General features: G+C 37.2%; 2 protein-coding genes across 3 annotated transcripts; one reads left to right on the plus strand and one right to left on the minus strand.

The window, feature by feature from the left end:
- Positions 1–461: 461 nt before the first annotated feature.
- On the plus strand, positions 462–1,737 carry LOC110917558. The gene is made up of 2 exons (XM_022162082.2): positions 462–962; positions 1,055–1,737. The coding sequence occupies exons 1-2, from the start codon at positions 573–575 to the stop codon at positions 1,646–1,648; spliced, it is 984 nt and encodes a 327-aa protein (XP_022017774.1). The 5' UTR covers positions 462–572; the 3' UTR covers positions 1,649–1,737.
- Positions 1,738–4,885: 3,148 nt separating this feature from the next.
- On the minus strand, positions 4,886–10,268 carry LOC110917449 (serine hydroxymethyltransferase 7). Of its 2 annotated transcripts, XM_022162001.2 has the most exons (5): positions 10,108–10,268; positions 8,844–9,959; positions 8,293–8,698; positions 5,650–5,751; positions 4,886–5,491 (listed from the first exon to the last, which is right to left on the minus strand). In XM_022162001.2, exons 2-5 carry the CDS (start codon positions 9,906–9,908, stop codon positions 5,268–5,270), a joined length of 1,797 nt encoding a protein of 598 aa, XP_022017693.1. In that variant the 5' UTR covers positions 9,909–9,959; positions 10,108–10,268; the 3' UTR covers positions 4,886–5,267. The 2 variants fall into 2 exon arrangements, with proteins under 2 accessions (XP_022017693.1, XP_035835191.1); XM_035979298.1 differs by having other exon boundaries at positions 8,844–10,268.
- Positions 10,269–14,438: the final 4,170 nt, after the last annotated feature.

The following is a 14,438-nucleotide window of genomic DNA, read 5'->3' on the forward strand; positions in this document are numbered from 1 at the left end:
TGGCAATTACAGCCCTTAGTCTATGAAAAAATTCATTTTTAAAGGCTTTTTAAGTAGCAGATTTGAGGTTCTTTGTTAATTCGAGCTAGATCGAGCCGAGCTAGCTCGAATTCTATTTGAGTCAAATCTCACCTCGATTTGAAATTCGAGCTCGAGCCAAGCCAGCTCGAATCGAGTTCGAGCCGAGCTCGAGCTGGGTCTAGCTCGGCTCGGCTCGTTTATAGCCCTATCTTTGAGACGCATGGGAATTCGTAGCCTTGGCTATTTTGGAGATTTCCCCCTTAAAAGAAATTTGTCATTAAAAAAATAAATAAGTTTTCCACCAACTATCATTTTAGAAAAGAAACTCCGAAATCTTGTAAGCATAATAAAAATAACTTTTAGATAGTAATAAGTTTCTAAAATTATGACAATACAACTTATGCCACATTACACAATAAAAGTGCTAGATTTATAATCATCCCTTCCACTCCAATAGAAACACTCATAATTGCACCCAACAACTATGCTTTTCACCATATTTAAACCTCTCCTCCCAAATTCTACTCATTTTTTTCATCTTCTCATAATTTATGTTCCACCACCACCACAGGATGAATCATTCTTCCTCCTCTTCCACCACCTACTCTTCTCTCAATAGCTTCTATAGCTTCCTCGCTCATAGTCTCGACGATCTTTATCGATCATTCCATTCTCAAAACGTCATGTCTATCCACTTCCTACAACTTGTCCTTGCATCCCTCCAATCTTTTCATTCTGAATTGACCCTTTTGGTTCACACACTACACTTGCCCGTAGGCGAAAAATGGCTTGATGAGTATATGGACGAGAGTTCACGCCTTTGGGAAGTATGTCATGTTTTGAAATCAGGCATTTCAAACATGGAAATCTATTGTTCCATGGGCGCCAACATACACTCTATCCTTGAAAACCATGATCTAAGTCCACAAATCTCACGCGAGGTAAATCATCATACCAACTCGTGATAGCTTAGAGTTCCTTTGCCCTTTAATTGTCGGATTTTAAATTAAAACACAAAACTCTAATATTTCAGGTGCTAACGGCTATTAATCGTTGCCAAAGGGAGAGTGTTAGACTGGAGGAAGAAAATAGGAGCTTAGCGGAAACAAGGATCAAACCATTGACCATGAAATTTGAAGAAATTACTTTAGTCCAATCGAAGTTTAATGGGTTCAATGGATTTAGAGGAGCACTATATGCGCTAAAGAACATAAGCTCATTGCTATTAAAGGTCATGGTTAATGGCCTAGTTTATTGCTCAAGCGAAACAAGTTTTCCTTCCTTGTCTCATATAAATACAACTATTTCTAATGAAAATCGTACGATTTTCAAAACAGATTTTATGGTCTCGGCTGCAAGATTGAACGAGATGGTGAACGAGAGAGAAGATGGGCAAGATGGTATTTTACTTAACGAGTTCCAAAAAGCAGCACACGCGATGGATGAATTGAAAAGGGAGTTGGAAAGAATTAGAGGGTTTGAAACGAGATTTGACATAAGTCGGAGGGTTGAAAATTTAAAGAGTTGTTTTGGAGTGTTGCAATGTGGAATTGAGAATATAGTTGTTCAACTTGATGATTTTTTTGATGAGATAGTTGAAAATAGGAAGAAACTCTTAGAATTATGAACCCACAAAAAAAAAATAGATTTGTGTCGATTTCTATCTTTTTAGCAACCAAAATAAGTAAACTTGGGTTCAATTTTCACTATTTTTTTAACAAATACAGATATTTTAAAATATTGTTGTCTTTTTTTTTTTTTTTTTTTTGGGTGTGGCATAAGTTGTTTTGTAAATGTGGAACATAAAACCGTGGGTAGTTTTTAAAAAATCCTTCTAGAAATAACTTTGTTTGAGCACTAGTGAAGTGATAGATATGATATGACCTCAAAAGTAAAATAAATATGGGAATAGGGATGTGAACCTTCCTTTCATGGAAAGTAAAAGAGATTTGCATACATGTTAGGGGACACAAAGAATATAAAAATCTTTAAATCATATCTTCAAAAGAATATACCCAAATTGCGCATTCCATTTTGAATATCCATAAATATGGATGAGTCAGATAATCAACCAAACAAAATTTTAAAATATAGCTTTTTCTCACAAACATAAATATATGGAAAAGAAAAATACAAAACTTGGTTGGTTTAATATGCTGGTAATGGTTTTCACATGATCAAGCCATAGTCACACACACATATATATAGTTACACATGTAAGGTTAAAAAAAGGTTGCATGTTTGTGTTGTGTGGTTTTTATTTGATAACAAGTTTGAAGTCACACCATCTTCTATTAACTTTTTTGTTAAGTTCTTAGACTGAAGGGAGTGGGGGCGTCTCCCCCTCCCACGTCGCCCCTAGTCGCCGGTTACACCGCCCCCGGAGGCGTCCACTTGGACGTTCCAAGCCTCGGCGTCTCCCAAAGAACGCCACACAATTTGTTTATCCCAAAAAACTATCCGTTGCCAACGGTAATTTACCCCCCCCCCCCCCCCAACCGGCTATTTTTTATTTATTTTTTTTAAATACACCCCAACCCTTATAAGTAATACCACATATCAAACACATTTTTACCACAATCTTCTCTCAACTCATCAAAATTTATACCATTCTCTCTATTTTTTACTCCTTTTTATAAAAAGATGTATCCCCACAACATCCCTCCTTTCAACCAAAATCCACGAACCCCACACCCGAATACACAATCTTCCAATCCACAACCCGATATGGCGGACCCAAACGTTTTAAATAACCCCGCTTTTTACACCTATTTCAATAATATGCACGTTCCTAGCCCTACACCGCAAGTATACTACCACAATATGACGATACCGCAAAATATGGGGTTCGCCATGTGGAACACACAACAACCCGGTGGTTTTCAAAACGTTGGAGGATCGAGCCAACAAAATGGTATAAATTTTATATTTATTTTTTTTTCAGTTGATGTATTTTTTATTTTGTTGAAGTAATTTTTTTGTTGAAGTATTAGTTTTTATTTACTTTGATCAATACTTTTATAAAAAAAAATAGGACTTTTTTATATCTTTTACATAAAAAAAAGACAAAATAAATCAATGCCAAGTGTCGCAAGACGCCCTAGCCAGCCAAGTTGCTCCACTCCCCTTTTTTTGCCCAAAATCCTCTAATCTGACGTGGCGCCACGTGTCGGAAGACGCCCTCTCAAAAGAATGTCCCACTCCCTTTAGTCTTATACAATGACTAAAATACAGTTTTTCATACAAACGTCTGAAATTATACTTGTTGGCGATAAGAAAAGACCAATAATCCATTTCTTCAAGGGCTCCCATAGCTCCAAACCAAACAAAAGGTTGTACCAAAGCTACAAAATGGTCTTATTGCAACATTTTTCCTTGATCAAATCTTTTTGCTCCTTTACCCGACGCTCTCAAAAGCAACGCAGAATCACAGGAGAAGAAAAGGAGTTGGTCGTGAAGAAAATCATGGCTTTTATTTATGGGACTAGGTGGTGTGATTCCTGTGAACTAACCGCTAATCAATCATGTACTAAAACATGGTTTCAGCGGTTCATAATTCGAGCCTTTGGACGACAACAACTGATTGATAATACCAGTCTTCAGGCAACAATCAGGTCGTAATAAAATACAGGGGTGGAGATGAGGTTGAGTTGTTTTTACTATTATTTCTAGTAATTTAGATAACTAGAAACATCATAAAGTTGATTACATTAATGATCACTATGGATAAATACAAAAGTTATTTTTGTCATTTTACATAAACTTAACAGAAATTTTAACGTAAGCTAATATAACACCTCAAGCTTGTTACATGTACCATTAACCCATGCACAATGACGGATCCAACATTTCATGGTCAAAGAGAAGTTCTCGTTTTACCAATTCATAGTCACTCAAACATGCCTCATTAATAAAAGAGTTAATTACTGTTTTCGTCCATGTGATTTGTCAAAAGTCACTATTTCAGTCCATTAGTTTAAAAATTGCGATTTCAGTCCCTGTTGTTTCACTTTCGTAACCATTTCAGTCCCTAGTCCCTGTGGTTTCACTTTCGTAACCATTTCAATCCATTTATTCTGTTAGTACAGGGACTGAAATGGTTACGAAAGTGAAACCACAGGGACTGAAATCGTAATTTTTAAACTAATGGACTGAAATAGTGATTTTTGACAAACCATAGAAACGAAAACAGTAATTAACTCTTAATAAAATGATTGTGTGATATGGTGGCGTTTGGTTTGTATTTAGGACCTGTTGGTATTGATTTCACAGTAGACCCGAATAGGAATGGTTTGATATGGTGGCGTTTAGTATTGATTCATATGGCGTTTAGTTTGATTGATTGTAGAGCCGAATAGGAATGGGCATCAGTTGTTAGCTTGGGTTATGGTTATGCATAGCGTATGGATATTATTAATGATGGGATGGGGGAGTAGAACCAGCCCTTTACCAGTTGCGGCTCCACATTTATTAATGTATTCACTCAAAATTTTTCATATTTATTTTCATTAAAAATACAAAATTCAGTGGGTTCACGTGAACACGTAACCCTTATATGTAAATCTGCCTCTGCCCACACATACAATTACAACTTTTTGAATTAAACCCTTCATGTGTAATTAGAGCCAAACCACAATGATTATACTGGTGAGATGTGCCTACATCGCACCCTCTCCAGACCCTACCATTAGTTGTTATGGCTACGAGCGGGATTATACTGGGTATGATTGATCGATTTATTACGTTGGACAAAAATTGAGCAAGTGGCATTGTTAACTAGATCAAACCAACCATTGATCTGACCCAAATCAACCATTTTAACCATGGCACTTGAATTGATACACAAAATAGAGAAACAAATTGATGCACAAAACCGAATCAACCACTTTAACCATTTTATCACCGTCCTATTTTCTGTTTATATGCCAAAATTCCTCAACATTTTTAACAACACAGATCAATTCTAAAATGTAAAAAAAAAACCAACGACAAAAATACCATTCAATATTATCTCCATTTTTAATCAAAGTAAAAATAGTATTTATAGTATGCCAGCCCATATGACCCGGCTGACTCTTTGAATATCCAAATAATATTTAACCAGATTTGTAAGGAATAGTGTATTACCTGTGAACAACCAAAGGCCCCAAACAATCAGATCAATATGCAGATGTAGACAAGTCTTCTTCACGGGTCCCAGGTAACAATATGCACTCACGTCGTTATTTACAAACAAAATGGATACACTACAGATCCTGACCAGGCATTGCAAACTGAGTTGCGAAGTTTTCAACTTGAGCCTTGAGATCGATAATATCTTTGTTGTTTTCAAGACCTTTCAAGAAGGATTTCAGCATTTTTCCATGTTCCCTCTGCACTGAACTTGTGATTTGAGCTGCCCGACAGAGAAAGTCTGCCATTGTCTCGAAATCAGATTCCAGACAACCCCGTGAGGTCATTGCAGGAGTACCTAAAAGTGTATATTCATCAGTAGTGCACAACCATTTGATAGATAAGGTGACAACTTGGGCACACTTTTAGCCTTTTCTATTCAACTTTTATACATATTATATAAAAAAATATAAGATTTTAAGTGCAGTTAATATGATTACAGAAATCAGTACTCACCAATCCTCACTCCTCCGGGGATGAGAGTTCCATTATCGTCAAATATGGCCGTTTTGTTAACAGTGATATGACACATCTCGCATACTTTCTCCAAGTTTTTACCTGTAAAGGTGAACACATTGTAATACTTCAATAACAGATGACACATTTCTTTAAGTTACCAATAACATGAGACATTAGGGTTTTAGTTTGTTCCATGTTATATACTATTACACTCTGTTAACCAAAATATGTGTTGAAACATTGCACATGTTAGAACCGGTTTCTGAATATAAGCAAATATACTGTATGGTTTTAGCTTTTTCATACCACTCTATCCGTACTAAACAACATGTTGAAACATCATAAATGATCATACTGCTTGTATTCACGCAATACTTCAAGAATTTAGATTAGCATTCAACACCACTCTATTAACACCGACCAGCCCAGGAACCTGACCAACCTAAGAACTTTAAAGGTGATATTCGGATCCGTGAACCAAACCTTCTAAGAGTGGGTCAGTTCTGGGTTAGGCGAGTTTAATAAGGGTTGTTTCCATGTGGGTAAATTGGGACCATTTGAGGTTGCTGGACTGGGTTTGGTTTTGGCTGCGTGAAAAAAATTGAACTGCTGGGCCGTGACAATGAACAGATTTGAACAGATGAGAGAAGATTACTACCGTTATCGATCACCGTTTGTTTACTAAGAAGAACTGAGTACCGCCGGCGATGAACAAAAGATTCTTGCAGCTGATTACTGCTGTTTGGGATTACTCAGATGAAGGCGATGAGCAGGAGTATAGCTAGATAAACCGTAGGTTGACATAGTCACATACATATTGGAAAGGAACACCCTACACCCCTATAAAAACTAAGGTTATTTTCTTGAATTTCAAATCGGTTCACGATTTTCAACAGGATAGTCAGTTCATACCTAGAACCGACCTGAGGCCTATGTTGTCAAAAGCGTTAGGTGCACTTAAGGCGCCAAGGTCTCGCCTGGAGCCTGGGCGCAAGGCGCAAAAAAAGCAAGCGCTTTTTTAAGTAAGGCGCCGTAGTAAAAAAATAAAAGAAATTATATATAATAGGCATAAAATTAATAGCTTTACACTACTATACAAATATAATGTAAAAAATCATAATATCCTTTTAGAATATGTACAACAATAATTAATGTTTATAAAAATATCTAAGTATTTATAACAAACTAAAACAATAAAGTCATCATCATCATCATCATACTCGGTACATCCCACCAATAGCAAAGCTAAGGTAGGGTCTGAGGAGGGTAGATGTAGACAGCCTTACAGCCTTACCTCTACCCCGTAGGAATAGAGAGGCTGTTTCCAGTGAGACCCTCGGCTCGATTGTAGTTTTGTATCAAGCCTTGGACCTAAGCCACATAACACTCAAACAATCGGGACAGAGACTGATTGGTGCATGTACCCCCGTGTCTTTCAGCTATCAACATCACCACATGATGCATGATTAACCATCCGCGGCTTTTAACGTTATTTCACAATAAAGTGAAAAACAATTTAAAGATCTTTAGTTGGGCCACCTATCTATTCTATAAAATAGTTTAATTATTTAAAACAAAGGCTGGCCCAATACAATCTACACATAATCCACAAAAGGCAGCCTTTCAATTTTATTGAATTATGGTTTCCTATCAAAAAAGAGTAACCAACACCAGTCCACCACATTGCTGGTAGGCCACAATGCTCTAGAGTTTAACCAGGTAGTCTTCTAGAAGTTGCTAAACCAGGTTTTTAACTATCTACCCTCTCTAAATTAACGTTTCAGAACGTCCCTTCTTGTTTAAGGCTGTTTTTTCGGTTTAGGGTCGCTTTTCTGCGCCTACGCCAAGCTCCAGGCGAGCGCCTGAGTGCGTTTTTTGAAAAAAGATGCAGATTTGCGCCTAGCTCTCCACCAGGCGAATTAGCTGCGCCTTGTTGCGCCTGAGTGCCTAGGCGCGCGCCTAGCTCGCTTTTGACAACATAGCCTGAGACCCGTTATGTGGTAAAACTCAAAACCGAGCACCAAACCCTACTTGGCATACGGGTCGGTCTATACGGTTCTCAAGGTTTGGTTCCTCGGTTCACACAAACTGGACCGTGAATTGCTCACTCCTAGTTGAGGCAACAGATACTAAAAACTAGGGGCTGATTTGTCCAACAGCAAAAGCAATCGTGAGAACTCATTGTAAGATTTTTAAGGATATTTGCCATAACAGCCAACGTGATTCTCCACTATGAGCTTTAGTTGCTCTCAAACAGTAAATTTTCTTTGCAGATAATAAGAGTCACACACATTTGTACTAGCATATCGCCATATAGCAAGTAATATATATATGAGCACGGTCCAAATTAAGATTTAACAATTAAAAAAGTTGGCAGCAATTTAACTTCGAAATCAGTAAATACAAAAAGAAAATATAATGCTATGTACTCTGTTTTTAGAAAAATTTGTTGCTTTTCTAACAAACACAATTATTATATGTGGTATAACAAAACACTGCAAAAATTAAAACCATAATGCTTAAGTGAAAAGTAAACTAGTGATGAAATATTGAAATGATGACAATTTAATATCAAGTCCTAAAGCAAACAATATAGAAACTCACAGAAAACACAATAATATGAAAATAGAGGATTTGTACCAGTCACTCCAAGATTTCTAAGATCCCAGAGTAATAAATGATTGTCAGTCCCTCCGGTGACCAGCCTGCAGTTTCTTCTCAACAACGCAGACGCCAATGCCTGAGCATTCTTCTTCACCTGCTGCATATATTCCTTGTATTCTGAAGTAGCCAGCTGTTTCAGTGCAACCGCAAGGGCAGCGATATGGTTATTGTGTGGCCCACCTTGAAGTGCAGGACACACAGCAAAGTTTATTTTTTCCTCGAAGTCATATTTGTCACAACTATCACCTTGATTCAAAAGTGTTCCACTTTTCCTAGGCTTAGGGCCCTTTCGGTAGAAGATTATACCTCCCCGAGGACCACGCAGGCTTTTATGAGTAGTTGAGGTTACGATATCACAAAACTCAAAGGGGCTTGCACATTCCTACAAAACAATGTTTTAAAAACATAACCAAAACCCTATCACAACATAAGAGAAGTAGCTAACTAGCAACAATTTTAACATAAAGCAGCAAGAGAAGTAGCTAACTAGCAACAATTTAGCAATTAATTAAGCAAAGAGATTTTACCTTGGCAGCAATAAGACCACTAATTTGAGCCATGTCACACATCAAGACTGCACCACACTTATCAGCAATCTGTCTAAATTTAGAATAATCCCATTCCCTAGGGTACGAACTCCCACCACATATAAGTATCTTCGGGCGAAAATCAACAGCTCTTTCTTCAAGCTTCTCAAAATCTATAATGCCCGTCTTTGGATTAACCTTGTAAGAAAGACTTTCAAAAAAGATTGAAGCCCCTGAAACTTTCATTCCATTCGGCGTGTAATACCCATGACTAGTATTCCCTCCAGACGGGGTATCCAACCCCATAATCCGATCACCAGGCAATAGCAAACCAGTATAAACCGCAAAATTCGCAGACGTACAAGAATACGGTTGAACATTCACTCCCCAACTCTCGGAATCAAGACCAAAAGCAGCTAACGCTCGTTGGCAACAAAGAATTTCGATTTCGTCTATGTATTGATTCCCAGCATAGTACCTAGCACCAGGCATGCCTTCAGAATACTTATTTGTCACGTGACTGCCCAAAGCTTCCATAACCGCTTTACAAACAAAATTTTCAGACGCAATCAGTTCAATCCCATTGTACTGTCTTAGCTTCTCTTTCTCCATTATCTCAAATATATCAGGATCAGCAGCCTGCAGCGACTGATTCCCCCAAGCCCTAACAGCCTGCCTACGAGATTCAAGACTCTGAACCTGCCTGTTTTGCTCAACATGACATCGTTTAGCCAAATTACTCGACGAAGCCGAATCAGCAGTAGCGCAGCTGCCATTATTATCCCTCCTCCTTTTCAAACACAAAGAATGCCCTAAAATCCGAAACTCCTCGTCTTCTTCCCCCTCAACTTTACTCTCCTCATTCAAATCCACATGTTTCCCCTCGGTTTCCGTCTGCTGTTCCATCAATTGAAGAGGCACACCGGACACAACCTGAGGCGAAGAACTTCGATAACTGGAATCGATACGAAACGACACAGTATCGTTTCCTACTTGACTGGTGTGAGACGAGTGAGATACAAACCCTAACGATAAGTTCGGCTGCGTTGCACGGGTAAAATCCATGGATTTCTTTAAATCTATACAAACAAGGTCTGTAACTCTATTTACGTAACCCTAACCTCAACAGTAACAACAACAAGAACAGTAACAGCAATCAAAATCAATAGCGAATAAGGGAGCGGTGAATTTGGCTTCCATGAATTGTAATAAGAAACCCTAAGTGAAGCGTTATATTGATGATTTGAAAAGGAAGTTTTCGTACCTTTCGGAGATGAATTGAGATTGAGATGAATATTGCTGGCAGAGGATGAATTATAAGATGAGGTGGAGTTGAGAGAATGGCGTGTGTTTGACGAAGAAGAAGGGGAGAAGGGGGGTGTATCTGGACACGTATCAGGCTGTATTGCCTGTATCGGGTTTATCGAACCGGTTTCGGGTCAGTACCAGTTGGGGATCATGAAGATTGGTTGGATTTAGGGCATGTTTCGCTAAGTTTTATGAAACAACTCATTTGACTTATTGACTTTTTAGAAAAGTTAGTATCGAGTGACTTTTTGGAAAAGTCATTTTCCCCCTCACATACAAGCTCATTGTCAAATATCATTTAGAGCTTATAACTTTTCAAAAAGCCAATAAATCAATAAGTTGTTTCAAAAAGCTTAGCCAAACATGCCCTTAGTTTAAGAATCTTCTTGGCCTGCCTATCGCTTGTATCGAGTTTATCGAAACGGGTTCGGGTCAGTACATGGGGATCATGAAGATTGGTTGGATTTAAGAATCTTCTTGGCCTACTAACATTTTTGTGGTGAGATAAAACTTTAGAACTAATAGGTCTTGGGTTCGATTCCCGCAAGGGTGTTTTTCATATTTATTGGGTTTCCTCCTGAATTGATGTATAGACATTATGTCTAGTGCAGATGGATATGATCGGGTGATTTCGTTGGTAGCACGATGATACTCAAGTGGTCCGTCAGTGATCCAAATTTGTCGTTCAAAAAAAAAAGAATCTTCTTGGTCAACTGATATTAAGCACCTCGCGTTACGCCAGGGGTGAACACCAATACCACACTACTACTAGCGACCACCAATACTGAAGTTGCGGCGTGTTAATGTGTAGAAATTAAATCGAAGCATAAAACATATAAAAGAAAAACTATGTCGATCTATGACCCACGCGTTACGATGAACCTATCAAACGGGAAAAATTAGACGACGTAAAAATGTTTAACCACAAACGCACGTTCCGTGTTAACTCGCGTAATTTAGAACGGAACGTAAAGCGAAGGTTTTGCGAAAAATGAAAAGTACATAGGACCAAAGTTGAAAGTGAAAAATTTGTGAGGTTAAATTGCAAAAGACGTAAAGTTTTGGGGTTAAAAGTAAAAAAAATCAAATAGTTTTGGGTTGTAAATACGTTTTCATATTGTTGACGCATTGATGTTATTTTGCATGGTTTTAAACCCCCGCCACAACACGGGGTGATTAATTCTAGTCGATATCAATATACTCCGAATAGAACCTTTTATACGTAAATACGTAACCAGTAAGCTTCGTATCACTATGACTATTTTAATGGTTATTGGTACTTATCTATACTATATTATAATGCATAAGGGAGGGGCATTTTAAGATACCCAAAAAATAAGAACTTTTCCCCCCCTTTATTTATAGAAAGAACCCTAAAATGAGGGTAGTTTGGTCTTTTAAACACTATTTATTTTTTTAGCCCCTAAACTTATTACACTTAAATCCCTGAGATTTTAACAAAATTATGGATAATTAGTTACACTTTCCACCTTCGCAACAAACTTATATATCTTTTTATGTATTTTTGTCATATCTTATAAACTATAATGTTTTAACAAAATCCAAAGGTACTGTGACGACCTACTCATTTTTTTCTACGTTTCAGTAGTTGTCTTGGTCAGTATTAATGTAGAAATTAAAATGTACAAGTAGATGATGCATTAATGTATAAGTGTTTAATATTAATATTAGTATTAGTACTATAATAATTGGAGAACAATATAATCATACTCATTTCACCCAATTTTATGTGCAAACATTTTATGCATACGGAACAAGTAATTAAAACATAATTGTGTTCCTAAATTTCCCATTTGCGGCCCAAGCTCTAGAAACCCTAAGGCATTTGAAAATTCAAACTTCTTTCCTTACCCTTCCGCCATCTCCTGCCTTCTCTCATCCCCCACGTGCTCCATCTTTCTCGCTCTGTTAGTTTATATGCTTCCATTATCCCTCGACTTAATAGCTACGTTCGACTAAATTATATTCGCTGGTCGAATTCACTTTAGAGTTACCGACCTAACGATTGGATTTTGTTGAAACTACAGTTGAAATTAGTGTATGTTGCTTTAGATATATGAGAAGTTGTAGATCTGTAGTTTTTGCTTGATTTGTTTCTCATCTTCATGTTATTGTTAGAATACACGGTATTCTTATATATATTAATTATAACGTTTTCATTATCTCTAGGGCTAACATTTCTTGCTATTCCATGCGTTCTGCATTTCAGGTACTGATTTTTAGTGTTTAGAACAACTTTGGGCAGGAATTATGTGAAATAAGCCATATGCGTGTGTTTAGGATAATTCTGAAGGGGTTATATAGTCAAGGAAGGGACAATTTGAGTGATTGGTTGATTGGCTTGACAACTATTGTTTCTGAAATTTAGGGTTATTTCGGAGTGTAAATCAACCATGGCTGAACCCGGGTATTTCGTTGTTCGAATTTCTGGTACATTGTTTAGGTGTATGAGATTCTTATGTAATCTACATTGTTTTGTATTAATTAAGGATTTGTTTAAGGAATTTAAGAGTTACAGAATTGTTTGCTTTGAAGGTGTTCGATGGAATGCTTTCCTTAGAAACGTTGTGGAAAGCTCTCTTAGTTTGTTTTTAGTTATCTATTTGTTCACAAAGAGAATCAGATTCTAGAAGTTACATTTTAAGCCTTTTTATCCCTGTTCTTGGTACATAACTTAGTAAAAGTTTCACCTTGTTTTATTTTTGATTCCATTTGCATGTTTGTGTCTTCTCTCTCTCTCTCACCAGGATTTTGTGCATTTTGTTTTGATTTCGGCTTCGAAGTCCCACGATGCTTGGTGGTTTAGGTGGTGGTGTTGGTGTTGGCTGGACGTTGTGAAGATGTTAGTGGCAGTGGCAAAGGTGTAACGGTGGAGGGGTGGTGGCGATGTTGGCTTCATAGTGGTTGTGGTAACTGATAAAATCCCATTTTAGATTGGAACATGCGAACCAAATGTGTTAAGAATAGAGTTTAGATTAAAGATGTATTCACTTCCAACATTTTTTTTTTCATGATTTCACATTGGCTATGTATATTATAAGCTATGTTCAACTCTGTGATCTACATACGTCTCCTTGGCATGAATACGTGATTAATACTTGTTTTTTTTCATGTTCTTTACGGTTTCCCATTAGTTGGGCAGGTTTCCCTTGTGTGGTTGCAGAAATAATTTCGCTTATACAACATGTGGGTTGTGAACCAGATAGAGCCTCATTTAACGTTATGGTTGATGGCTTGATGCGTATGGAAAATCCGGTCTTCACGAAGGTAAGAAAAAGCAAATCAATAGAGCCTCATTTGACATTATGTTTATGATTTTGGAACGCTATCTCAGTCATCATAAATAACTGTTATTCTCTACATTGGTGGATGACGTTAGTTATGTTTGTGGTAAGTTATGTGCATGAAAGTTACTGCTGGTGGGGCCTGGGTTATGGGTCAAAATGAGTTTGAGACATGTAGTTTTATTAGTCGGATTGTTTTCTTGACCAATTCAAGTTATTGTGTAACAATGGCTGCAAATCACAACTAATTTAGTATGACAATATCTCGGTTTTATCATGTCATTCTTATACTAGGCACACTAACCTTGGAAGTCATTAAAAGACAGGTTGCAATGCATTACTGAAAAGTTGATCACCCGGCAATATGCATCTGCATATGAGTGAATTATTGAAGTTTCATGTAGGCGTCCGTGTTTGGGGTTTTTGCGTTTTGCGACATCCAGGTATACTTTCTTCTTCTATTTTGCTGATTTGTTTTGTATCTCAAGAGGCTGGGTTGTGGCTAGGGAGTGCTCATCTTTTAGATTTTTGTTTTTTACGTATTAGATTGATATTTGATTATTATTTATTAGTTTTTTATTTGATGCTTTTTTCTGAAGAGATTGTTAAGAGATTAAGTGATACCTTGTGTGAGGATTTTCAATGAGGTATGGCTTGGCTATAAATTCTCTATTTTAAAAATTATAATTGTTTTCTTTATCAATTATGACGTTGACGAGGGTCCTACTTTAATATTAAGGGATGTGATGGATTTACTATTAGTAGATCAGTTGGTGAAATTGATGGTACAAATGATGAGTTGTTGAATGAAGTATGGCTGCCAGCTGCAACTGAAGAAAAAGAAACTCATTCATATAAAACTGATCCTTGTCAAGTATTAGTGTTTCAACTCTTTGACTTTAGTACTTAGAACAAGTTGCTATGGGCATTTGTTTAGGCTGTGAAATTGATTATTAGAATTGGCACATTATATATTGTAGAA

Source organism: Helianthus annuus, chromosome 11 (assembly GCF_002127325.2).
Source record: "Helianthus annuus cultivar XRQ/B chromosome 11, HanXRQr2.0-SUNRISE, whole genome shotgun sequence".
In the NCBI taxonomy this organism is placed as follows: Eukaryota; Viridiplantae; Streptophyta; class Magnoliopsida; order Asterales; family Asteraceae; genus Helianthus; species Helianthus annuus.